This window comes from Mercenaria mercenaria, chromosome 3 (genome assembly GCF_021730395.1).
Source record: "Mercenaria mercenaria strain notata chromosome 3, MADL_Memer_1, whole genome shotgun sequence".
NCBI lineage: Eukaryota > Metazoa > Mollusca > Bivalvia > Venerida > Veneridae > Mercenaria > Mercenaria mercenaria.
The window spans coordinates 52122643-52149943 of NC_069363.1; the positions used below are offsets into that span (position 1 = coordinate 52122643).

The 27301-nt window shown below is 34.2% G+C and overlaps 1 protein-coding gene across 1 annotated transcript; it reads left to right on the top strand.

The window, feature by feature from the left end:
* Window positions 1–1867: 1867 nt before the first annotated feature.
* LOC123524774 (scavenger receptor cysteine-rich type 1 protein M130-like) lies at window positions 1868–26575 on the top strand. The gene is made up of 6 exons (XM_045303239.2): window positions 1868–2323; window positions 7772–7942; window positions 12358–12525; window positions 18296–18460; window positions 19322–19469; window positions 23283–26575. Exons 1-6 carry the CDS (start codon window positions 1972–1974, stop codon window positions 23440–23442), a joined length of 1164 nt encoding a protein of 387 aa, XP_045159174.2. The 5' UTR covers window positions 1868–1971; the 3' UTR covers window positions 23443–26575.
* The last annotated feature ends 726 nt before the right edge of the window (window positions 26576–27301 follow it).

Below are 27301 nucleotides of genomic sequence, written 5' to 3' on the forward strand. Positions count from 1 at the left end.
GACCAACCTATAAACCGGGTCAGTCTAGTTTATTAGTACATCAACACGGCTGACCCATTTAAACGAGCTGTACTACCTCGAAAATTAACATAACAATTGTATTATAATCTATTTATGTATACATGATAAATCAAAACATTAGGAATGTCTCCCATGAAGAAATATTTTATAAACTTTAACTGTTTCGTTTTCGACTTTCGTCAGAGCATAAAGCCGAACTATTCAGTACTATACGCATGTCCGTGAAACACATCATCACATATTTAGTGCTATACCCAAGACGGTGAAGACCATGGTTAACTAATCAGTATACGCAAGCAGATGAAGTACACAATGAACTATTCAGCGCTAAACGCAAGTATGTGAAACACATCATCAACATTTCAGCGCTATACACAAGCCGTTGAAGCACATTGTGAACTATTCAGCGCTATACACAAGCTGGTGAAGCACATGGTGAACTATTCAGAGCTATACACAAGCCGGTGAAGCACATGATGAACTATTCAGTGCTATACACAAGCCGGTGAAGCACATGGTGAACTATTGAGGACTATACGTGAGCCGATTAGCACATGTTATACTATTCAGGGCTATAAGCAAGCCGATGAAGCACAGAATGAATTTTTCAGCGCTGTAACGCAAGCCCGTGAAGCACATCATCTACTTTCCAGTGCTTTACGCAAGCCCGTGAAGCACATGTTGAACTATTCAGGGCTATAATCAAGCCGATGATGCACAGAATGATTTTTTTCAGCGCTGTAACGCAAGCCCGTGAAGCACATCATCTACTTTCCAGCGCTTTACGCAAGCCCGTGAAGCACATGTTGAACTATTCAGGGCTATAATCAAGCCGATGAAGCACAGAATGATTTTTTTCAGCGCTGTAACGCAAGCCCGTGAAGCACATCATCTACTTTCCAGCGCTTTACGCAAGCCCGTGAAGCACATGTTGAACTATTCAGCGCTATACGCAAGCCGATGAAGCACATAATGATTTTTTTTCAGCGCTGTACGCAAGCCCGTGAAGCACATCATCTACTTTCCAGCGCTTTACATGGTGAACTATTCAGCGCTATACGTAAGCCGATGAAGCACATATAGTTTCTTGACATTCAACCAGTCTCTAAACTAACACCACAGATCTAATAAAGTAAACAGACCTTTAAACTAATGACACCTACATCACAGCCCTAAAATAATTCACCAATCACTAAACTAACTGTAACACTTAAACCTAAAATTGTTCACTGACTTCTGAACAAACTGTATTACCACTGAACCAACTGTATTACCATCACAGCTCAAAATTGGTTAACCGACCACTTTTAAAAAAATAGCTGTCACCATCACAGATCTAAAACTGTTTCAGAAGAAATGCCTGTAAAAAAACATTTCAGTGAAGGGAATCACACCAATGGCACGCTAATGATAAGACACTATCAACTACAATGTATTAATCACTTTGATAGTTTTTAACCAGTGCCTAAACATTCTATGTATTATTTAAAGACTAGCTTCTTTAATTTTAATGCATGATATAACATGTTTTCTTTCATTTTCAAGATGCATACTACTTTTTGTGTAGATGATTAAACTCTATATTGATCATGTTCATTTTTAGTTCATGTGTTTTCGTATGCGGACAACTTTAATGAATTTATTTAAGTTTTGTGACATATATAAATATAATTTATATGACTACAAAACAGTCTGACAGCCTAAGTTATTGATAAACTTGAGTAAACAAGATATATTCTTTGACTAGTTCATTACGCCATCGTTTATTTCGGTCTGCTGATAACGGATTGGGTCACAAAATATATTACTTGACAATATATATACAAATAGAGTAAATGCCGGAGAAGGGTATTATTTTTTGATTGGTAGATTCGATACTTCAAACTAACCTTATTAGTATTACTACGAAGACAGAATTGTATTTGACGGTCTGACATATTGCATAAAGTCATGGAATTTAGTGATCTAAATGGACAAAGTGTGAGTGCAAGGACTGGTGAAGGTGTAGTGAACTCTAGAACAAACAAGGCCTACGAGAATACATCAATTATATCAGGAAATATCATTCTGCAGAATGATTTAGACTCAGGAATCTATGAGACTCTTAGGCGAAGTGTTGCACCAAATGAAGTAATTCATGGGCCTAGTAGTATTACAGATGAAACGGCCATTACTGAAAAAGTACCTATTAGAGTTGAATTAAGAAAATACTGTGGAAAATATTTTCATTTAATTCTTATAGGAGCCTTGTATATAACGGTTTTTATTGCTATCATTGTTTTTGCCACTACAAAAACAAAAGGTTAGTATGGTTTGTTTTCGAACAATTACCAATAATTTAGATACATATTTTTGAGTATGTATTCAGCTTCAACATGAACCTAAAGCTTAGCTGTCCAAATGATCTTTCGTTCAAAGAATCTCATTAATGATAATAAATGTTTTGCGTGTTTTTGATCATTTTGAAAGTACCAATGTGACCTATAATTATTGTGTTTGAATTCCTCTCTTGCCCATACAATAGCAGTTATGTACCTTATATTTCTATTATTGTACTCATTTTCTCATCGATTGGTTGACCGTCTGTCCTTTTGTCTGCTCGACTAATATCAGCTGTACATAACACGATGCACATGACACTCATTCAACCAGCCTGCCAGCTACACAAACATTTAGTTATTAAGTACTTGAAGACGAATTGGATTTATACTTTTCACAAATCCTTTGGTATCATGCAGTTCATGCAATGTATCTTTAAAACTGAGTTCCGCCAAAGGAGGGGGTTGCACGTTTTACTACAAGTCAAGACCAAATCGAATCGAGTTCACTATTTATTTGCGTGTTTACGTTTCATGCTTCTAATTTTTTTCGGCGACGCCGTCTAAATTCGTTTTCGTTACCTATGCCACGTGACTTCAGTTTGCAAATCAAACTGCTTGATAACGCATTATAGATAATTTATCAAAATGGAAGATTTATGCAACACTCCGCCTGATTGGATGAGAGTGTCAATTTCTTTCACTCTGTTGATTGTGCTACGCTGAGTGAAATGTAGACAAAGCGTTTATCCTAAACGACACTGTTCACAGTTTTAAAGCTAACTTTGGCTCAGTATATTTAGCAAGAATATTGATATATCACAAAATGATAAGTAAGTTTAATAAATATGATAAAAACCTGTTCAAATACCAACATATATCAAATTAAAGAAAGAGCTGAATACGGTCAGCGTATCACATGAATAAGGGTGTGATAAGAGTCTTTTATGCAGAGAAGTGCTTTTTAAAAGATTTTCCTTGTTACAATTGACGTCTGTATATGAAAAGGTTTCTTGCTTTTGTGACTTATTCAGATTGCATATTAAAATGATTACTTGTTTGCTTTGATATATTTGTTATAAATTATTTAACTAATTTATTATATATTAATATTTTTCTTTAGTATGGTATGCAAATATTGAACTCAGTTGAAATCTGTTTTATTATATATATGCTATAAATACTGAACCTGAATCACTGAAATGAAGGTACGCTGCATACAGTTTATCTATGTGATATGACTACGGTCAAACTTTGCTTATGAAACAGAAATATTGAAATAATTACAATTGTATGTTTTGCTTGACCTTCACTTTTTAGCTCACCTGTCACAAAGTGACAAGGTGAGCTTTTGTGATCGCGCAGCGTCCGTCGTCCGTCCGTTAGTCCGTGCGTGCGTGCGTAAACTTTTGCTTGTGACCACTCTAGAGGTCACATTTTACAGGGGATCTTTATGAAAGTTGGTCAGAATGTTCAACTTGATAATATCTAGGTCAAATTCGAAACTGGGTCACATGCGGTCAAAAACTAGGTCAGTAGGTCTAAAAATAGAAAAACATTGTGACCTCTCTAGAGGCCATATATTTCATAAGATCTTCATTAAAATTGGTCAGAATGTTCAACTTAATAATATCTAGGTCAAGTTTGAAACTGGCTCACGTGCCATCAAAAACTAGGTCAGTAGGTCAAAAAATAGAAAAACCTTGTGACCTCTCTAAAGGCCATATTTTTCATGGGATCTGTATGAATGTTTGTCTGAATATTCATCTTGATGATATCTAGGTCAAGTTTGAAACTGGGTCACATGCGGTCAAAAACTAGGTCAGTAGGTCTAAAAATAGAAAAACCTTGTGACCTCCTAGAGGCCATACTTATGAATGGATCTTCATAAAAGTTGGTCTGAATGTTTATCTTAATGATATCTAGGTTAAGTTCGAAAGTGGGTCATGTGTCGTCAAAAAGTAGGTCAGTAGGTCAAATAATGAAAAAACATTGTGACCTCTCTAGAGGTCATATTTTTTCATGGGATCTATATGAAAGTTGGTCTGAATATTTATCTTGATGATATATAGGTCAAGTTTGAAACTGGGTCAACTGCGATTAAAAACTAGGTCAGTAGGTCTTAAAATAGAAAAACTTTGTGACCTCTCTAGAGGCCAAACCCTTAAATGGATCTTCATGAAACTTGGTCAGAATGTTCACCTTGATGATATCTAGGTCAAATTTGAAACTGGGTCACTTGCCTTCTAGGACTAGGTCAGTAGGTCAAATAATAAAAAAAACCTTGTGACCTCTCTAGAGGCCATACTTTTCATGGGATCTGTACGTCTAAATGTTCATCTTGATGATATCTAGGTCAAGTTTGAAACTGGGTCAACTGCGGTCAAAAACTAGGTCAGTAGGTCTAAAATTAGAAAAATCTTTTGACCTCTCTAGAGGCCATATTTTTCAATGGATCTTCATGAAAATTGGTCTGAATATTCATCTTGATGATATCTAGGTAAAATTCAAAACCGGGTTACATGAGCTCAAAAACTAGGTCACTATGTCAAATAATAGAAAAAACGACGTCTTACTCAAAACTGGGTCATGTGGGAACAGGTGAGCGATTCAGGACCATCATGGTCCTCTTGTTTATAGTTGTGACGTCATTGTCCAAAGATTCATGAATAGCGAATATGCATTTGTTAAAGCGGGATCAGTTGGCCTAGTTTAGAAATAAATAAAAATAATAAATAAAAAAAATCCTTTAATTGATTTTTCGGCGAACGCCGTCTAAGAACGAATTCGTTACCTATGCCACGTGACTTCAGTTTGCAAATCAAACTACTTGATAACGCATTATAGATAATTTATCAAAATGGAAGATTTATGCAACACTCTGCCTGATTGGACGAGAGTGTCAATTTCTTTCACTCTGTTGATTGTGCTACGCTGAGTGAAATGTAGACAAAGCGTTTATCCTTTTAACATTGGCTCAGTATATTCAGCTAGGATATTGATATATCTCAAAATGATAAGTAAGTTTAATAAATATGATAAAAACCTGTTCAAATACCAACATATATCAAATTAAAGAAAGAGCTGAATACGGTCTGCGTATCACATGAATAAGGGTGTGATAAGAGTCTTTTATGTAGAGAAGTGCTTTTTAAAAGATTTTCCTTGTTACAATTGTCGTCTGTATTTCTTGCTTTTGTGACTTATTCAGGTTGCATATTAAAATGAGTACTTGTTTGCTTTGATATATTTGTTATACATTATTTAACTGATTTATTATATATGAATATTTTTCTTTAGTATGGTATGCAAATATTGAACTCAGTTGGAATCTGTTTTATTATGTATATGCTATATAATGACTGAATCTCATTACACTCAAATGAAGGTACGCTGCATACAGTTTATCTATGTGATATGACTACGGTCAAACTTTGCTTATGAAACAGAAATATTGAAATAATTACAATTGTATGTTTTGCTTGACCTTCACTTTTTTTTATAGGTGTGACGTCATTGTCCAAAGATTCATGAATAGCGAATATGCATTTGTTAAAGCGGGATCAGTTGGCCTATTTTAGAAATAAATAAAAAATAATAAATAAAAAAATCCTTTAATTGATTTTTTCTCATGTATTCTAATCAAACTTGATTTGTAGCATCTTTATTAGGCCCGCAGCCAACTTTGTTCAGCTGGGACATTTGACCCCTTTTAGGGGCTGCTAGAGCTAAAACTAGAAATGCTTTTATACAGCGTCTCATGAACAGCTTGGTGGATCTTTGTCATACTTGGTCTGGAGCATCATTATAAGGTCCTCTTCCAAATTTATTTACATAGGAACTTGGGCCCTATTAGGGACCACTATAGCTAAAAGTAGATATGCCTTTCTTCGCATTAACCACTAAAATGTAATGGATTTTTATCAAACTCGATGTGTAACAATATCGTAAGGTCTCCTGCTATTTTGTTACAAATGGGGATAGGGACCAATTTAGCTAAAAATATAAAACGTTTAATGACATCTTCTCATGAACCGCTTCATGAATCTTCATCAAACTACTGCTGTAATTATTCGTCTAAGGATAAACGAAACAAAATTGCAACCCTACGAAACCTTTGCGAAAAATTAAAAGAGAACCATTTAAATTGTTAAAGTGCGGTGTTTAGTTTTGCAATTTGAAAAATGTTAGATGAAAGATGAATGTTAGATGAAAAATTCATAAACTTCTTTCCTTATTACAATTCGCCGACCATCATTTTTAAAGATATTTCTTGTTTCTCATGTATTCTAATCAAACTTGATTTGTAGCATCTTGGTTAGGCCCGCAGCCAACTTTGTTCAGCTGGGACACTTGACCCCTTTTAGAGGCTGCTAGAGCTAAAACTAGAAATGCCTTTGACTGCATCTAAGTGTTGTAATATTTTCTGGTTCTTCGGGATCATTGATTTCAATTCATTTAGATTTGAAGATTGAATACCGCTTAAGCCGGTGCTAGGGGGCGTGGGTAGTGTTGCATTTTTCATTACTGCTCATGAACAGACTCAATCAAACCGAGTCTGCAATTTTCACTGTTTGCCTTGTTTTCGGTGCTTCCGAGGGATCTACTTTCCAGATTTTATTTATACAGCGTCTCATGAACTTGGTGGATCTTTGTCATACTTGGTCTGGAGCATCATTATAAGGTCCTCTTCCAAATTTATTTATATAGGAACTTTGGCCCTATTAGGGACCACTAACGCTAAAAGTAGATATGCCTTTCTTCGCATTAACCACTAAAATGTAATGGATTTTTATCAAACTCGATGCGTAACAATATCGTAAGGTCTCCTGCTATTTTGTTACAAATGGGGATAGGGACCAATTTAGCTAAAAATATAAACACGTTTAATGACCTCTTCTCATGAACCGCTTCATGAATCTTCATCAAACTACTGCTGTAATTATTCGTCTAAGGATAAACGAAACAAAATTGCAACCCTACGAAACCTCAGTTGCGAAAAATTAAAAGAGAACCATTTAAATTGTTAAAGTGCGGTGTTTAGTTTTGCAATTTGAAAAATGTTAGATGAAAGATGAATGTTAGATGAAAAATTCATAAATTTCTTTCCTTATTACAATTCGCCGACTATCATTTTTAAAGATATTTCTTGTTTCCTATATATCTTATTAAAATTCATGTTTCAATGTCACCTTATGTACTGCAACTGTTAATCAAACTCGGTAACATGTCTTCCTGGTTTGTGTAAACAATCTCGTAACAAAAAGTGTTATAAAACTAGCGTGACAGTTTGATTATATAAAGTGTTTTCTACGATAAAATATTTTTACATAAAATCAGATCAGTCTTGGTATTTATCCCTTTAATAATTTTGTTCGATGTCCTTAAGATAAAATATGATGTATAACAAAATTTTGAAATTTTCTTTTCAGTGAATGGAAACTGGACGGAATGGTCGTTCTGGTCAAGCTGTGACGTCACATGCCACAAGGGTGTCAAAATGAGGATCCGAAGTTGCACAAATCCCTCTTCGTTAAATGGTGGACTCAAATGTGACGGAAATAATACGGAAATAGTTGATTGTCAAAATGCCCCGTGTCTTGGTAACTGATAATCATAGTTATAAAGGCCTGTCAATAATACCCTACATTTAGAAGGCCACGTTACCAAAGTCATTAAGGTTTAGCAGGACATTCTTAATCAAATTACAAGAGGAAATAGTTGTTTTGTTGATTTATATGTAAATTGAACATAAAAACAACATGTCATGTAAGATAACATTACTCAAAACTCAAATTACTCCCAAAATATGTTCCTAAAGAATCTTTAACTATATATTATAATTCATACATTCTTCCTCTAGTTGATTATGGCGTTTGGGGTGGTACTTCTGCCTGCAACATAGACAGATTGTCTAAACTTCAAAAACGTGCTGCTAGGATAATCTTTAAAGCTGACATTATGGCACCATCGGCGGACAAGTTCAGGGACTTGGGGTGGTTGTCGATCACTAAACGAGTGAACTATCACACATGTCTACTAACTTATAAATCACTTAATAATACGACGCCGCAATACATTGATATTGATCATAAATGTTTCCTATTTTTACAGTAGAAGCCTAAGATCGATAACAAATGAACAATTCTGTATATCTACTCTAGTTCCCTAATCAAAGATAATTTACATGTTTTCCATACTTGCTGGTACATGCTCCACGGGTGTCCGTAACCTTATGGGGTAGTGTTTATTTTTAATTATAAGTGATAGCACCATTAAACTTGAGGTTTGAACCTCTATATGCAGCCCGTCTGGGCGTACCATGTAAGGCTTTAAACACTGGTATCCGGCAATAGGGGTATGATAGCTTCAGGGGGAAGGGTACTGTTATTTATCGTTATTTTCTTTCGTTCTCATTTGTGATAGTTTCTCACTTAATTGTATTTAATGACATTGCTTTCTCTTCTCACCTGTTTAGTTGTGTATTATTCATATGACAATTTTGTCACATCTCTCTCTCTCTCTCTCTCTCTCTCTCTCTCTCTCTCTCTCTCTCTATATATATATATATATATATATATATATATATGTAATAGTCTTGCAGTGCTCACATTTTTTTATTTTTTTCTTTGTTTTCCTCTCTTATTTATTTCTTCTCTTTATGTCTTATCACAAAGTGTAATAGTCTTGTAGTGTTCACATTTTTATAAGATGTGTTTTTATGTTTTCTTTAATTCATTTCCATAATCACATTTGTTTAATTTCGTGCAGACATAATAACAATATTTTAATGCAATCTAACGCTTTCCCGTACTTTTCTAACATAAGAATGTTTAGGGGTTTTGTGCGTGGATTACAAAAACACTCATTCTTTAACCACTTGTCTAGATTTTAAACTCTTTGCATCGTACTACATACTGTTTATGCCGATAAGGATTAATTTGTTCATAACAACGTTATTTTAATTCATGTATTTCACTACACTATGTTTTACATACTTAATAGAATAATTTTTACAGTATTATGTTAGAGGACCATGTTTTAGACTGGCTATAGCCAAATATGCTATCCTCTTTGAATAAAGTTCTTCTTCTTCTTTTCCCTCTTCTTCTTCTTCTTATCATTATGTTCATTATTAATTATTATTATTTCTTTTATTATTACAAGCCGGAATATATTGAGCTTTGCCAATTTCTTTAACATTCGAAATCCCTACCGTACGTTCTGTTTCTCCTGCTGATATAAATCTAAAATTTGTTGGCACATTACAGTTGCAATAAATAATTTCCTTTTATGTTGAGCAGTCTCTGGACAATGGAGTGCGTGGTCTCCATGGGACTCATGTTCAGTGACATGTGACGTTGGCATTCAGAGTCGAACACGATCATGTTTACAGCCAATCACTGGCCGGTCCTTGGACAACTGTTCCGACAAAAGAAGTGTTTACATAATCTGCATCTACAGACAAAGTTTATTTGAACATATCTGGCGGCAGCCTTTCGTACTCTTTCAGTTCCATTTGTTAGAGATTGTTGAATGCCAGTTGAGCAATATTCCAATTATGGCTGAACATGTTTTATACGGAGTTTCTTAAATTTGTACATTTATCATTTGTTTGATCATTTCTTTTCATGTATTTTAGGGTCTTGTTTGTCTTTTTGTGATCTAACACTGCTGGTTCGCCTAAACATTAAGCATTTTGATAGTTTTAAATTCATGGATATGTAGCTTATAGCGAAAAGCAATGTTTTTTTTTATTTCTTTTTGTATACCCTAATCACTTCGCATTTAATTTATCGAAATTCAACTCCTTTGATCGGGTCTTTTTCCAAAGCTCTAATTTATGGAGGTACTGCTAGAGAGTCTCACAATCATGCATGATATTTATAGTGAGATAAACTACTGTATCATCAACAACGAGTCTTACGGTGCTTTTAAGTGAGCCTGGCAGGTGACTGATATGTTAAGAAAAGGCAAGGCCTAAGGACCTACCCTTGCGGTACCTCTGATACCAAATGTGGTATATCTGATTGAAGACCTTTTGTGTTCGTATTTAAAGGAAATATTTAATCCACATGGATGTTTTCCTATATATACCTAATTGAAATACATGTAGCTTGTAGACCAGACGATTGTGATCGACTTTGTCAAACGATTTGATAATGTCCATTACTATTAGGTCTGTCTATTTACTAGCTTCAAGGTAATCAAATATTCTTGACTAAAATTTAATAATTGAGATTCACAACTGTGCTTTGAGCGGAAGCCATGTTGGAAAAAATTAAGCAAATTTTATTATCTAGATGATTAATAATATTTGATACTAAAACATGCCCCATCAGTTGGAAGCAATTGCAAGTAAGAGAATAGGTTTTTGATTGCTGGCTTTGCTTCGTGGGCTCTTTATATATACAGGGGCGATAGCCGTCCTCCAATCTTGTGGAACACTGCCGGTACCAAGTGAAGACATGTAAATTTTAGTTTCATTTTTAGAGAGAGAAGACTTGTTATTGTTAATAATTAGTTCCAGTCTTATCAACCGAAATATGAAAGAAAAAGTAAGCATATTACATGATATTCAAACGATGATGTGAACGTCTATAGATGACATTTTTATTATTCACTATTCTTGCATATGTGTCATACGATGACATCAATATTGCACGCAGACATAAAATTAGCCTTTTTTCTATATTCGAAATCATTTTCTGTTTATGTGCGACTGAAAATTAAAGAAAAGTAAAGAAATCTGTTGAAAACATATCAGTTGTCATGAATGACTTCAGTACAATGTAATACAAAACTGCCGTACGAATAGCCACATGCAGTTTATTTCACTATTCATACGGGACCGTACGATTAGCCACTTCCTTTAGCGTAGTCACGGACGTAACCGAATGATGGCGGTTGTGTCACTGAAACCGAAAGTAACATTTTTTATATATCCGTCTCCATCGGTGGAATCTATCAATTTACAAGTAAATTTATCCAGCCAATGTCCTCGTGAACGGATGTTTTATGCGTTGCTGTAGAAAAATTACCTTCCTATTACTTTCGCTACGTAATCTTATCTGGCCAGTATTATAACTTTAAAACACGTCATATATCGATATCATTGGCTTATTTTGAAATTAATTTTATTTTAGTTCAGATTTTTAATTCATTAGCCTACTATTCCGGTAGAAAATATAATTTAATGAAATTTATTGTTGCTGATATTCAGTGAGAAAATTTGATCCTGTCTTTGAAAAGAGACACATTTTGAACGAGTCAGGTTAAAAAAAGAATCTACTTTTATTCTACTATGATATGTTCCTTGCTACTAAAATATCTCCTTACATACCATGTTAATGTCAAGTCACAATAAAAATTATTACCATGTGTTTTTTTCTTGATAGAGACATTAAACGTTTAAATGAATTTATGTTTTCAGAAAACAATTTAAGATATATCAATATCGACGGAGCTATATATATCCTGATTTATCTTCTTAAAATATGAATCATTCTAATATGCGTGTCTCTGTTAAAACACGCTTACGCTAGAATGACGTCACGTTTACGTGTGGTGACGTCAAAGTTTTTGTTGCGACCAAGAAAGAGCGCTACTTTACTTTATATACTGTTTTAGCGTAAGGGCATATTAGAATCGAAATAATTTGTAGCAAAAGGGTGTTTTAACACTATTTATGCACGATGGGCGGTTATACGTCGGGCGTAATAATTTCACGAGAGCGCAGCCCGAGTGATATTATTTGTACGACGTATTACCGCCCAAGAAAGAGCGCTACTTTACTTTATATACTGTTTTAGATTAAAGGCATATTAGAATCGAAATAATTTATAGCAAAAGAGTGTTTTAACACTATTTATACACCCGGGCGGTAATAAAATAATATTATTACGCCCGACGTATAACCGCCCATCGTGCATAAATAGTGTTAATACACTCTTTTGCTATATTTTTTTTTAATCGACCTCGTTTTATACATGTTTTTACTAACCCGTTTCATTTCAAGATGGGGGATGGTCAGTTTGGTCGAGATGGGGTTCCTGTAGCAGCACTTGCGGTGGCGGTATACGTTCCCGTAGTAGGACATGTTCCAATCCAAAACCGTCTCTGGTTGGACGTTTCTGTGATGGCAATCCAACGCAAACTTCTGCATGCAGTCAAACTCAATGCCCTGGTATGTATATTCATTTTATTTTCTTATAGCACCAATTCAATCCTGACGTCCTTTTTGTTTTAATACTTAACATTTACGCCTCTCTTTTTGCAGAATGTGTGCATTTTAGTCAAGTCAATTTGAGTCAAATGACAAATATTTTATTGGCATAAACATACATAATTATGTCCATCGCCAAATTACTGTGTGGCGGTTTATACATTTATGTACAATATTATAAGAACAGAAAAGTGTAGTATAAACAATTTTCATGATAACATATCTCTATGACATAACTTTAACACACATAAACAAAAAATCAAGTATAAAGTTAACTAATTTCATTTCTTTTTTGAGTCGCCATGTATATAAACTTTGCTAAATTAACAATCACATTTCTCTGTGTAGATTTCATTATTGCTTTATATTAGGCCAAGAACAATAATATCTAGGTAAACATGTTTTTCTCAAATTATTATATAATGGACACACTAATAAAAAATGATACTCTGTTTCAACTTGTTTCATATTACATTTAGTACAAACACGTTGGTTTCTTTCAATATTTCTAAATCTACCTTCTTCAATCGCTAATTTATGTGAAGAACACCTAAACCTTGATAATGCTATACGATGTTTCACATTATTAACACAATCTAGATATTTTTCATGAGAAAACTCCTGTTTAAATAAATTGTAACTTTCCAATTTAGAGAGGGTACTAAGTTCTGCACACCATTGTTGTAATTGTTGATCATATATTCTTTGTTCAATATTTAAGATATGTGTATTTGTAACAGTTTCAGCATCCCACAAATATAAAAATCCTAAGTCTGACAATAATTTTTTTTTTACATTTTTTGGCCAGTCATTCAACAGATTTCCATTTGCGTCTTTTAAAAACATCAATCTGTACAATAGGGGATTTCAAAATTCGGTACCAGTATCTAATGATTCTGACTTTTCGTAATACTGATAATGGGAATCTTCCAAATTCGCCGAGAACTGCAGATGTTGTAGTCTGTTGGCGTACACCAAATACTTGTTTTTAAAATTTTAAATGAACTTTTTCAATGTCTGGTGCTTTGTGAAAACCCCATATCTCTGATCCATATGTAAGGATCGGTAAAATCGAACTATCAAATAATTTTGTCTTTTCTGTGATATTCAAAGCAATAGCATCAAATAAAGAATTCAAAGAGTAAAGTGCGTTTAATGCTTGATTAGACAAAGCTAGTTGGGCTTGGTAAAAATTACCATTGGACGTTAATGTTACACCAAGATAAGTGAACGTCTTAACAACTTTAAGTAATATATTGTTATAATGTACTTCAAAATTTTCATTTCTGTTTCCGGATTTAAAAACAATAGCAACGATTTTATCCACATTCACAACAATATCCCATTTTGTACAATAATCATGCAGTTTGTCAAGGAGGGTTTGTAATCCTTCCTTGGAATAGGAAAATAATACTGTATCATCAGCAAAATATCAGTAAAAATATCTGTATCTCTTCCAACGTAAATGTATCAATATTATCAGTCTGCAAATTTTCATACATATCATGTACGAAAAAAAAAACCCAATAAAGGTGAAAGTGGTTCACCTTGTTTTAATCCAATAAAACTGTCGAAATAGTCTGTCAGGGAGCCATTTGCTCTAGCGCAAGACATTACACAGCTATACATACTACGCAAAATTCGAATTACTTTTAAAGTCACACCTGACTCTATTAATTTAAGCCATATTCCATTTCTATACAATAAATCTATAAAGGATGCATACAATTTTTTCTTTTCATGTTTTATTATTTTATTAATAATCGAACTTAAAACAAATATGCAATCAAAAGTACTTTTGTCTTTTCTGAAACCAAATTGAATATCGTTCACCATTTCATTACTTTCGGCCCATTTGCGCAATCGCATGTCTAACATTATTGAAAACAGTTTTGAAAAAATACTAGTGGGAGTGCAGGCCTCTATCGTTATTCATCTCACTTGGATCAACTTTTTTGGGCACAGGTACAATGACACCCTTGCACCATGATTCGGGGTACGCACCTGTATCAAAAATATGATTAAACAGTTTACTAACACTGGTGCTAAAATAGTTTTACATTCAATAAATATTTCAGGAATAAGTTGGTCTACTCCAGCACTTTTACCACTTTAAGGGAAGAAATAGCAGTAATAACATCTACGGTCGTGAAATCAATGTCAAGTTGATCAACATTACTAAAAGCAATATCACTACTATTCAGCTGTTCCTCAACAAAATCTTTCTTAAATATTTCTTCATTAAAATGCTCATAAAATTCATCCGATGACAATTCATTTTTATTAGCTTTTTTTCTCATTTTTTTTAATTTCTTTCCAAAACTTTTGCGGATGTTTACCAGCTAAAGTAGTTCTATATTTTGATTCGATCTATTCTTAGAATAATTCTTGTTTGCCCGTTTAAAGTCTCTTCTAGCGTCCTCACATTCCTGGTTCAACCAAGAGCTTTTATGTTTTTTTTCTATTATTTTTCGTATTTCCTATTGTTTTAGTTTCTCCAAAAACACTAAACGATTTTTTTATGCAATATGTCAGATATTCTCTGTATACCTATATCAAACTCAACATCATTTGTAATTACACTATTTACAATCATATCAATATTAAAAATTTCATTTACAATCATTTCTCTATAATTACGTATCTTTACGTTATTTTCACTGTCCCATTTCAAAACATCAATATTAATGCATTCACTTTCGTTGATTAATGGTATACATCTAAAACTAAAGTCAACCTGTACAGGTTTATGGTGTGAAAAAGTGTACAGATCATTAATAGTAAAACTACTTACTAAGGGAAACAACTCGTATTGCAAGAGTACATAATCTATTAAACTTTTACCTGTATTGGACATAAAATTTCCGATACCTGCGTCACTACCTAATCTCCAATTGGCAATTTTAAGATCAGTACAAAGACACAAATCTAAAAGCTTATTTCCTGATGAATTTACAATACTATCCATCGATTTTCTTTCAGGCAAAATATTACTAATATCATTTAAATCGCTATTTTCTATTGAGTGAATATAACGGTCTAAATGATCATTTTCTTCTAAAATATCGGATTTGTCGCCGTATCTTGCATTCAAGTCTCCAAAAACGGATATTTTACCATATTGACAATATTTTCGCACACCATTTTCAAGTGTTTCAAACAAACCACATTCATGCATATTAAAATAAATAGAATTACTAGGAGGTATATATATAAAACAAAGAAATACATCATAATCGTTGTGAAAAAAGTCCTTGCTCAGTTTTACCCAGAATATACCGTTACTGTCAGTTTCCACTATTTCGATACCATTTTTTAAAGAAAATCTCTGTAAAACTGGCACACTCCACCGTGACCCCTTTTATTTTGATTTGAATACGATTCTGTTCTATGTATTGAGAAATATTCATAACCATCTAAGGAAAAAATATCATTGCGGCGTTACCAAGTTTCACTTAGAAAAATTATGTCATAGTTGTAAACAAAATCTAAAAGTCTTCATTTTCAAAACAGGTGGATAATTCTTCGATGTTCCAGGATAAAACACTTAAGTCACACTTTTCTGAATTTTCCTAACTGGTATCGATTGTTGTGGGGTCAGGTTTATGATGAAGAGATTGTCCCTGACTAGTACGGGCTTTTTTCCTGCCTGCTTTGCGCTCTTCCAACATCTTAGGATTCAATTCACGCCTGCGTTGCTGGATTTCGGGAGGAAACTGCTCGCTCACATTGTACGGTGTAGGATATAAATTGGTACCCTTTAATGCGTTTTTCACAATCAGTTTTGATTCTGTATTAAATTTAACAACGATAGGGCGGATTTTATTTGGGTTTTGTGCACCTACCCTATGTGCTCTGTCAATTTGAAGTGAAGTGTCTGGATTTTTTATTTTATATTTAACACTTGTTTACAAAACAAATTGACTTTTGCGACGCAATCATCCGTATCAATACTTGTAGCAGTACTTTCCGCAACTAGTGGGGTATCTTTTGGGGGCTCTAGCGGGGACTTGTGAGTGTCTGGAACACTGTTTCTGTCAGATGTTGATATGTGCATATCTTCCGAGTAAGGTCTATGTGTAATCTTATATCCCGACGCAGATCCCTCTGGGATACCGAAAAATAAAAGACTGTCTCTCATTGACCTACATTTGAGGTCAATAATGGACTCGGCCATAGATTCACTCGCTGATTTCAACTCCGAGTTCTCCAACTGTAACCTTTTCACCTCTTTTTCTATTGTTTGTACACTCTTTTTGTTACTGTTTGTGCATTGTGATAGTGTTTCGTACTGATCACATTAAATTTCTGGCTACACTCAATTTCACATACCTTTTTGTCCATTTGATCGATTCGTACCGTTAGATCGCTCACTATTAATTGAATTTTATCAAGTTGTCCTAATTTCATGTCAATATGTTCTAATTTTTGCATAATTGCCTGCAAGGGGTCTATATTTGTGTTGTTTTGCTGGGCCGAAAATTGTGATCCTGAGCTAACCAAATTGTTTACTCCTTGTACAAATGGTGGATACTGCCATCTTGCTACGCATGCGCACAGTAAAATCATCTAAAAAGGTATTTTTCACATATATGCAGTTTTAATGCTCTTTTTGTGTTTAATCTAGATGTAAAACATGCTGATTCTACATGCTCACCGATTTGTTAAGGGAAGTGGGAGTGGTGTGTGTGGGGGGTGGGGGTGGCTATTGTTACCACTCTCCTAATGGCGTGTGTCCCTGTCCGTCAACCATTCCATTAAAGTAGTCATATGGTGGAAGTTGATGAAACATACCTTATTTTACAATTTCGGTGGTCCTTTTATAAAGTTGTTCAAATTATTCCGTTAGGCTGCACACAAGGGTCACCACAGTTAAAAGTAAACATATTACTGGACATATTTTGAAATTATTTCACAAAAATATATGTTCATGAAAAAAGAAAGAAAAAAAAAAACACCAAAAAAACCTAAAAAAAAACCCAAACAAACAAACATGGTCGACAGGAAACGTAGACAGTTTTCCCAATATGTATCCAGTGTTTACATTTCAACAATTATATTTCCAAGGTTTGTTAAGTTAAATGTACTTGCTGGTACAGGCTATATGGGTAGGGTAGTATGTAGTTTTTCTTTTTTTTTAATAATAAGTGATGGCACCAATAACAAGGGAGTTTGAACCTCTATATGCATCCCGTCTGGGCGTACCATGTAAGGCTTTAAGAAAATGGCCTCATGGGGCAGGGTGCAGTCATAACTGTTTGTTTAAATAAAGTTATTATTATTATTATTATTATTATTATTATTATTTACAACGCCATTGAATATGTCATTATATAGAAATAGGCGTTTAATCAAATTAACCAGTTTCAGTTTCAAGTTTAAACTATTCTCTTTAATTGTCTGATTTAAAAATAGTTTTATACAAATATTCGTTACACCAAATTGCTCAGATTATACCAGTTTGTTAAACAAACAAGCATGGCCTTCAAAGCTAAAAATAGAAATAATATCATTCCTACAAATCACTGGTCGCATTCAAAATAATTTCACTGTAATGATTCTTCGACGACATTCTAGCAAATTTTATGAAGTCGTCTTAATTTCTAAAATTACACATGGCTGCTGGGGAATGGACTAGTTGTTCATATATGGCTCATGACCCTCTTATTTACAGTCAACAATTTTCCGTCTGCATGACAAAACTTATCATGTTTGTTTTATTTTTCTATAGTCTCGAACGATATTTGGTCCAGATGGTCATCATGGTCAGCATGTTCAGCTCAATGTGAAAAGAAAAGAACACGAGCTTGTTCGAAACGTAGCACACTAGGGAAAACCTGTACCGGAAACTCGATGGAGAGGGTAAACTGCGATCTAGTCTCGTGTTCATTTATACGTATGTTAAGCTCAATATTTCTTTGTACATTGTACTCCTTACGTTTCTTATTCAAACATAATTCAAACATAATATCTGTAATTATTTGATTAAGAATGACGAATTAAAACTTCTTCTGAAACTCCCTAAAAGACAGAAAACTCGTTATCAAATTGAAAGTTTGCTGTGTCCGTCTTTCCCCGGTGATAAATCCAAGAGGGATTACTCTGAGAGTTATACTTGATGACTTCATTAGTCTGTTGTAGTGAGCAAATTGTATCTCGTGGATTTTGAATACAGTTGATTCCTTAATCTAGATGTATGTCCATAGGACACTGGTGTCCCCCTCCCCCTTCCTGTCACTATACATGTACATGGTTTCATGAAACACTTTTTAAGATAATTGCAACATAAGCTTTTAAGCACTTCATGCGTAGTTCTAACTAAGTCAAGGACCATAACTCAGGTCTGGCTGAGTGAAGTCCCGGACAGAACACTAGGTGCACAACTTCCCATGTTATATAAAAATCCTCTAATATTTTATGATTGGTAAAAATGCCGAATCATAGAGAATTTATTCAAACTGCATACAAAGAAGGAGGATATTTCAGAAAAGTTCACTGTACTAGCATCTTAACTCTATCTTGCGTACTTTTTGCTATCTCTCTTTATTAATTTAAATTTTTATTATGGAACAGAAGTGAAAATCTATTCAGGGGATTAAGCTGACATTTTCAAACAATGACAGAGTGCATTAAGAGGAGGTATAAAAAATTATTGTTTTTTTGTTTTGTTTTGGAGAACTGATGTTCTGGGTTTGTATAATTTGTGTCACAGTTAGGTGTAGAAGTAATTATAATAACATTTGTTTTTTCTAACAAGCGCTATACATTCGTCTTGCTGGAGGAAGTAGCGCCCGTAGAGGTCGTGTTGAAATATCACTAGACCGTCTGGCATGGGGCACAGTGTGTAATGATTTGTTTACAACTGCAGGGGCACAGGTTGTTTGTAGAATGCTAGGATACCCTACGTATGTATAGTGTTTGTATTATTTTTAGAACTTCGGTAATAAATGCTCTTTATATAAGAAGATAGGCAAATGTGAAATTGAAACTTGGAAACAATAGTCAAATCAACTTTTAAATTAGCACCAACCTATTAATCCCTGGTATCAGCCTACGGGTCTGTAACTATTCCGTCAAATGATACCGTTTTCAAGAAATCAATAACTTTCATAAATCAATCAGTTCCGTGGAATGAATACATGGTGTATATATGCCATAGGCCGGCAGAGCTGCGTACCATTTCACACGTTTCAACTTCGTTGAAGGCTTAACATTACTAAATACGAGATACCTTTATATGATATAAACTCCACTTACGTTATTCTTAATTCGTTATATTAACGTTATTTCGAATATCAGATTTTTCAAAGACTTCTAAAAAAATATATATCGCTACTATTAAAATAAAAATAAAAAGGTGTGTTAACTTTTATAAAAGAAAGCTACACTTTATTAGATACTAGCCTCTGAATTTACTCATTTTCGCTTCTTTCAATGTCTCTTTTCGAGACATACAGTTCTTACTCTGCAATTTTTATCTGGCATGCGATAGGAACATGCCGATTTCAATACATATAATTTGTTCTGTATTAACACAATGGGAACTGAAAAGTGGTTTATTGATACCAGGGGTCTTTTAATAGACGTGTCCTCTTGAGCTGTCTTGACTCTAGTTCTTTTGCAAATAATATTGGAGAAGCCGTACAGTTCAAGCATCGCATACATACTGTGGCATCATCTTTTATTTTATTAAATCATCTGTTCGGTGCCATAATGTGACGAAAACCGAATAAATTTACATTTTCTCCCTGGAAATATTTCTCTGCTTAAATATTTCAATACTGATCGTCTTGTAAAACCTTGAAACTAGTGCTTTGTATTACAGTGGTTCAAAGATGTCAGGCTTGCTTTATATAATTTTTGCATAAAAAAGCCTCAAAATATTTCTTTCTCCTGCAAAGTTTTACATCTTTTTCCTTTAGAGATTATTCTACCATGAACATATTCCCCATAGATAAATAAATGCCCTGTAGTCGCTAATTTCCGATTGAAGTAAGTTAACACATTATACCTGATAGTACCGTGTTTGCTATTTCGTAAACTATTCTCTGAAAACCTTTTATACTGACATATCAAATATTTTTATGTACATTTGTACAGTAATAGCCTGAATGCCATTTTTACGTTTTGAGGTTCATAACAATTTTTACGAAGTGTTAGTGTAAAAAAAATCAAACTAGACATTTTTATCATCAGAGGATGAAAACAATTAGTTTGACCCCAAGTTAAAATAAAAATTCAGCCATGCTTAATAATTGCCACTTGCAACACTGAGTTCATATTGATGTATTTCCTCCGTGTCAATGAGTAATTGTTATATTTTATCTTATTTTGTGCTAACTGGTGAAATACTGAAAATTATCAGTTAGACATTTCTCTATCTCACTTACAGTGCCGAACTTCTTTTTTTCTTCAGAAAAAGTATATCCCCTACAAACAATTTCATAATTATCTCCCTTCGTTGCCTTTGAAAATAATTACCACCCTATGGATATACTAAAAATCAAGCTGTAAACGAGTCATGCACAGCTAGACAACCCTGTATAGAACAATTTAGCTATACTTTCAAAGAAATGATATACTGTAATGCTCTAGAAATGTTACCTTCGTTGCTTGTTTTTTCAGCTGTTTACTATCGTACTGGCGACATCACAGTGGGTTGTTGTCTGAGTAAAGTACCACAAGACTACACCTCAGCTTCATTTTCATCGAAGTAGTTTTCTAGTCTCCTTAACGACAATTTACAGCTGTAAAAGATCTGTATTATTGACCAAAATTACAGTCACGATTATTTTACATTTACACCTGTAGATGTTATATAACAGCTGTAGATTTCAATTTAAGCTGTAAAACGACTGTAAAAGAGGTCGAATTATGCAAATGAGATACAGCTGTAAAAAATCTTACAGCTGTAAAATGGAGAAAGTTACAGCTGTAAATATGCCTAATAGTTACATGTAGAAATATTACAGGTGGTGAAAAAGAGAGCATTATTTTAAGGGACGAACGCAGAGGTACAAAAAGTTTTAAGATGAATTGTAGTTCTCTAGAAAGGATATCAATTATTATAAAAATAACACAATATATGATCTAGTAAGTACAGAACAATATAAAATATGGAAACAGCATAGCAAGTGCAAAAATCAAGAGTAGGATACAAATCTACTGTAAAAACTATGCATCATATCTTGTTTATTAAACTTTCTTTGTCACGAAAACATATGATTATCTTGTAATTATTTCTTTTAAACTTATCAGCTTCAAACATAATGTAAATAGTTAATGTTTGTACTTATACAATCTTTTTTACAACTGTATTAGATAACTAAAACCTTGCACTTACTCCCTAACGGTTAAAATTCCAAAATTTTCGACGATGTGTTCAGTTACATCTCGCCAAAATGCATTAAAGATGGCTGACAGTACACATGTTCCCCTCCAAAAAAGTTACAGCTGTATTTTTGAGACATGATCATTTTACAGCTGTAACTTTCAACTATAATTTTTTACAACTGTATTTTTTGAGACCTGTATGTTTTACACCTGTAAATTTCAACTATATTTCTGGTATTTTTCCACTTACAGGTCTTCTACAGCTGTTAATTCAAAATACAGGTCTTTTACATTGCGTACAGGCAGGACCAGCTTTCCCCCCGTTGCGTGGTTCTTTCCCATTTTTTCGTCATTTTTGTTACGCCATGCAACTCCTAGAATAATATTTCCTAGCTATCTCTATTAAATCCATGAAAATATTACATTCTGCAGCTTGATCCATCCAGGCCTTCGAGTTATCCCTCCATTGTTTACGTTGATCATGCTGTTTTTAATCTGACCTTCAGCAGACACGTCAGCTGTCGACAAACAAGCTCCCGGTGTAGCGTGAAATCCGTCAGCCCATGAGATCTTCCAGACATTATAAAAAGGCATACAATATCACGAAACTATCGGCATTAGTTGATATCTATCAGCTGTCTTGTATATAAATAATAAAAAAAATAAGAAATGCATTTCTTTAAAACAAAATGGCGTCGCGTTGATTTCAGAGACCTAATCGCCAAAATTCGATATCAGTGTGCGTAAGTGTCCATGGCTATTTAGCGGATGTGTCCGGGCGGGCAAATGCATTTTTCCTAAATCAATGTTTTGGTTGTATATACATAATTATGATACTGTATTAAACAAGAAGAGAGAAGCATTCTCAATATATAGCACTTTTGTCTGTTCATGAGAGGAAATTATATCAAACAGCCGTTGTTATGGTACCGAAATCCTGAATAATATCCATTATTTCAAGGGACCAGATGAAATAACAACCCTGTCCAAGTAGGATGCGAGGTCTAATTGCTAATACCTGGTATTTAAGACTGCTGTTGTCAGTGTAATCAAAACTATAACAAGATTCTTTGGAAGCATATAATGTAACCGTGCAAATTAGACTCGGTTGGATTAAGTCTATTTATAAAAGGTAATAAGATGAGGGCAACATCCCAAGGCTTACACCAATAACCCTGACGAGAGAGTATCTTTTTTACAGTGCTTTTGAACTAACTGCGTGACGACGAAAGACTAGAAATAATTACAACACTGCAAATAAAGCTGTCAGAAAAAATGGATGTTCTGTAGACTTCAGTAGTACAAATGTTTACAATAAAAAAAACAACATAAATGCGCGTTTTGTTTGCTCTTGCTTATGTTATCTTTGTACTTTTAATCCATAGATCGCATGCACGTATCATCAGTGTCTCTGCTGGGACAGGAACAATATACCTTGACAATGTCATCTGTACTGGATTAGAGAGGAGTTTGGTGTTTTGCAAACATAACAGTTGGGGCCAGAACAATTGTCATCATCACGAAGACATTGGTGTATCCTGTTAGCTCAACTTTATCAATGTTAGACTGTGCTTAGATTACTAATATAGGTACAAATTATATGAAAGGATCTTTTGACAGATTTCATTTGCAACCTAAATTGAATTAAGCATAATCACATCCTATAAACGACTGTACTCCCCCTCTTCCTCTTGCGAGTGATCAAAACAATAAACAGACACGCGAAAGGTAAGAATTCGTCTTGAAATTAATGATTTTGCTTTACACTGTATGTGTATTTAAGTTTAACGATAAGTCTAACATAAATATGTGTATATGGTGATATAATAGATGAATCTGACAGGTAATGTTTACAAAATGCTGCCAAAATGTTGACTGATCACATCTATTACATGAAAATTCACACCACCAAGTCACGAAACTGATGAATAATACGTCAAATTGATTTGTAATCCAATAATCCATGATGTTTTCTGAAATAAGTATGCATACTCCATTAATATATGTAAACAAGATGTTTCATATCTGTTGCGTTATTGAATGAAATTAATTTTCATCTAGTCGGTGAAAAAACATTCACTGTATGCCGACTTGCCAATTTTGATATTTGATCTGAACGCGTATTTGCGAGTGACACTGTATTCCATCTTGCGAGTACAGTAGGCGATTTATGTCCTTTAAAGGCGTAAATGAAATAAAAAAAATGCATACAAAATTGTCTCTTTTCATCAGTCGTCATGTATATAATGTCATTTAATGTCGAACCCACATGCTTGTACTTATCCATTGATGGTGGGGGTGGAGGGTCTGTGACTCGCTATCCTAAGTATACACAGGGTCCCTACTATGCCATGCAAGAAAGTAACCTATGGAAATCACGCGTAGAAATGTTACCTGACGATTTCAAAATATCGATGAGATGGACAGGCGGGGACTATAGGTTGACCCCCGTCTGTCTGCTCGTCTGCCAGCAAAATGATCCTCTGACTTTTTAAAAACTATTGCACCCACAAGTATCTTGCGAATGGACGTATAAATAGAAAATGATAAAGAAAACATTATCGGAAAAGTCGATTAAGTCCTTATTAGTAATTCAGAGTTTACTTCATGGTAAATCAGTCAACAAGATTCAAAAGTAGTACTGGTAAATCAGTCAACAAGATTCAAAAGTAGTACAACTATTTTGTCACGAATAGCCTAATGGCTTCACTACCCGATTCCCCTTCCTCAGTAATAATATAAACATTTTATCGTTACAAATACCGTGCGCGAGTAGTACAGCCGCCGTGTTTACTACCTATTCTGGCCAAGTTTCATTAAGATTGGGCCAAATTGTGATCTCTAGACTGTTAACAAAATTTTCCTTTGATTTGACCTGGTGAACTAGTTTTTGAGCCCAGATGACCCAATATCAAACTCGTCGAAGATTCTGTTGAGGGTAACATTCTGACCAAGTTTCATTAAGATTGGACTAAAAGTGTGACCTCTACAGTGTTAACAGTCAAATTGTTGACGACGGACGACGACGACGGGCGACGGACACAGGGTGATCACAAAAGCTCACCTTGAGCACTTCTTGCTCAGTTGAGCTAATAAACCCTCATTATTCCTCTAATGGCAATTCTGCTTGTAAAATGGGGACTTATTTCATTCGCAAATTTTTTTTTCAGTAAAATAAGACAAGTTTCATGTTAAATTTCGTGTGTTTATGGCAAATACAAAGACAAAACTAAAATAGAGCTGTTTACTGTGCGACGCTGTCAAGAAAGCAATCTACAGAGAATTAGTGGATTCAATCTGGTGCCGTTTTACTACATATTTTCACACCTTATTAACTGTAGTTGTGATGATATATCGGTTTCAATGGGATGAAATTCTAGAAAAAATAGTCTTGTGTGCGACACATCGTCTCATTGTTGTCTCATGATGGTGAATATTTGTGCCAAGTTATTTCAGAATCCCTTAATGCATAAAGAAGTTATGGCACGGACACGAAAAACAGACCCTGTTTCACCTTTAAGTGGCACTTTAAAAAGAAAAGGAAAAGAATAAGACGGACATTAACTACATATTGCCGATGTTTGTGTGTAAATTTTGAGAGAGGTAGGTGTAATAGTATCGAAGTAATTGCACGACCAAATTTATGAGGACACATAATACACCGAACAGACAGACCGCATGGTGACTGCTACATACCACCCTCTTTCAAACTTTGTTTGCGGGTTATAATTATGAAGAAATACTACAGGAGCATAGGAAACGCCGAGTCACTCGCAAACAGGCATACAGTCTTTTTTACGAAACTCGCAAGCACTTGTACAGTACTAATGCAAGCATGCATACAGTCAGGAAATAACACCGAATCTTCATTCATTGACGGTTATAAACAAATTGGAGAATTAATCAATGATTTTATTTTATTTTACCACAATAGTATTGTTTCTTTATCCATGAAACAGTGGAGTTTACATGTAGGTCATTCTTCAAGCAAGAAAATATGTACTTTTGACGCCGACAATGTACAATTTCTGGACAAAATCAGTGATCAATCGAGTTTTTTTTTTTTTGCTATAATTCTATCTGTAACCAGACTAACACATTATATACAGAAACAAATCATGTTCAGCTTCCAATAAAATATAAATATACATACCTTCAAAAGCAAATCAGTCACTTTAAAATGGTGTCTTTCAACCTTTAGCTGTCAGTTTATTGTTTTGATCACTCGCAAGTGGAAGATGGGGAGTACAGTCGTTTATAAGGTGTGATAATGGTCGTTAGAAATTTAGAAATTACATTATATCACAGAATATGTACCTTTGTGTTGCCATTAAAAATCATTTGTATTTGTTACAATTAAAACATTTAGTGATTTATAAATTCGGACCTCACTGAATAAAAAACTTCGCGTTAATATGACATTGTATAGAAATGAAAGCCACTAATTCGTGACAACACGAAACAGACATTTGTTTTGAAACCACGAAATTTCATGCAATCGGAATTATATGATATGACAGTATAACATGTTTTTACAACCATAAATTGTATTTACGCATTTAGAAATGTAATGCAATTTATTGTTTGCCTAGGTAAATTCGAACAGGAGACAAAAGAAGCACGCGGTTTGCTGACCAACGTTAAGACTAAGTACTGTCTGATGGCAGTCTGCTTTAGAGATGGGTGGTGGGATTGGGTGGGGGGGGGGGGGGGAAAGAAGACGTACAGTGGTATGCTGTAAGGATTAAGTGAGCGAAATATCTCACCGTAACAAAAATGTCCGAATCGTAAACCGAAAGTGCATGTGCTAAAGGATTTTTTGACCGGTAAGTGGGTTGTTGCGTTACATTTCACAAAATAAATGTGACAGTGTTGTTCTTTAGCAACATTGCATTTATATTCGAATAGCTGTAAAGACAAAAAAAAATTTGATGGAAGGTTTTGGGCTCGGGTGCAATGTTTACAAATAATTGTCTTGAATTTTGTCGACATTTGCCCAATTCCCCTGTAAATATGACACTTCTCTGTATGCTCTAAAAGCTCTTTCATGTATATATGCCAGTTTACCAAAACTGATGGTTCTACTTCAACAACCCACAGATTCTGACCATTTTCTTTTACTATAAGCCCTTTTTCGGTAGAGTAAAACACATTAAGCACATTTAGTTTGACTGTAAACATATATTTGTGAAAGCGGTTAGGTTTTTGGGTATTCTTGCCATTTCCAATAATAATTATTGATCATTTTCCATTACACGATAATCTGTTTTATTGAAAACAGAGATAAACTTGATGATAACAAGAACTAACGAGAAATATTCATTGTCTATAGTGCGATCGTATGTGTGTATTTTATCAGGGAGACTGGTCTCTGCTTTCCTGGCAGAATAAAGACAAGATAATA

What these genes read in the sequence shown, in the direction of transcription:
- LOC123524774 (XM_045303239.2), top strand. Translation starts at nt 1,972, where the DNA reads ATGGAATTTAGTGATCTAAATGGACAAAGTGTGAGTGCAAGGACTGGT. An exon ending in CAGTCAAACTCAATGCCCTG is followed by an intron (nt 12,526 to 18,295) that starts GTATGTATATTC and finishes ATTTTTCTATAG; the next exon opens with TCTCGAACGATATTTGGTCC. An exon ending in AGTCTCGTGTTCATTTATAC is followed by an intron (nt 18,461 to 19,321) that starts GTATGTTAAGCT and finishes TTTTCTAACAAG; the next exon opens with CGCTATACATTCGTCTTGCT.